Below are 627 nucleotides of genomic sequence, written 5' to 3' on the forward strand. Positions count from 1 at the left end.
CAGAAAACCGCAGAAGACACTCGGCAGGATGTTCGACCGCGCCCTGGGGAAATTTGTGTCCTTCGCGCTGGTTCCCCTGGTCCGTCTGCTGCTTGTGGGCGTGGTCAGGGAAACAGGCCACGCCCCTTTCGAGCTACACGTCCCTCTCGACCTGAGTTATGACTTTATTGTAGGTAAGTTGAACTAAGTCTTCTGGGAAAGTCCTAGAACTTTTTCGAATGAATGATCTGCTTTCGTTAACTTCTTTGCAATAAGACTGTAATTGATTTTGCTTTTATTTAGTATTAAAGCCCTTAACGCGATATGGAGATTTTGAAAATTGTTCGAATTCTGTCTAGAAAAAAAAATGCGAATCCACTTTTTAACTTCTTATAAAACTTTCTCTTAACTTTTTTCTATACTCGGCGAATGGAGTGTATCTAATTTCCTTAAAGTATGTGTAGAAGTATTACGTAAGCATGTTTGTCTGCTGTCTATGGGAATTCATTCTCCTTGGAGTGTCGCGTCGTATCTGAAAGTAATGCCATTTAGCTCGGTCTTTTTGTGCTAAACTTAAGAAAAACTTGCGCAAAAAATATGAGAAATACGTTTTTACTTTCCGCCGGTATGTTATTGTAAAAAAAGGTC

The 627-nt window shown here is 40.2% G+C and overlaps 1 protein-coding gene across 1 annotated transcript in view; it reads left to right on the forward strand.

Annotated features, from left to right (window-relative positions):
• The window catches only part of LOC119589160 (oxygen-dependent choline dehydrogenase-like), a 10,848-nt gene continuing 10,221 nt past the window's right edge, over nt 1–627 (forward strand). The window contains exon 1 of the mRNA XM_037937747.1: nt 1–173. Within this exon, the coding sequence (XP_037793675.1) occupies nt 29–173 (145 nt within the window). The 5' untranslated portion in view covers nt 1–28. The remainder of the gene's footprint in view (nt 174–627) is intronic.

Source organism: Penaeus monodon, chromosome 25 (assembly GCF_015228065.2).
Source record: "Penaeus monodon isolate SGIC_2016 chromosome 25, NSTDA_Pmon_1, whole genome shotgun sequence".
Taxonomy (NCBI): Eukaryota; Metazoa; Arthropoda; class Malacostraca; order Decapoda; family Penaeidae; genus Penaeus; species Penaeus monodon.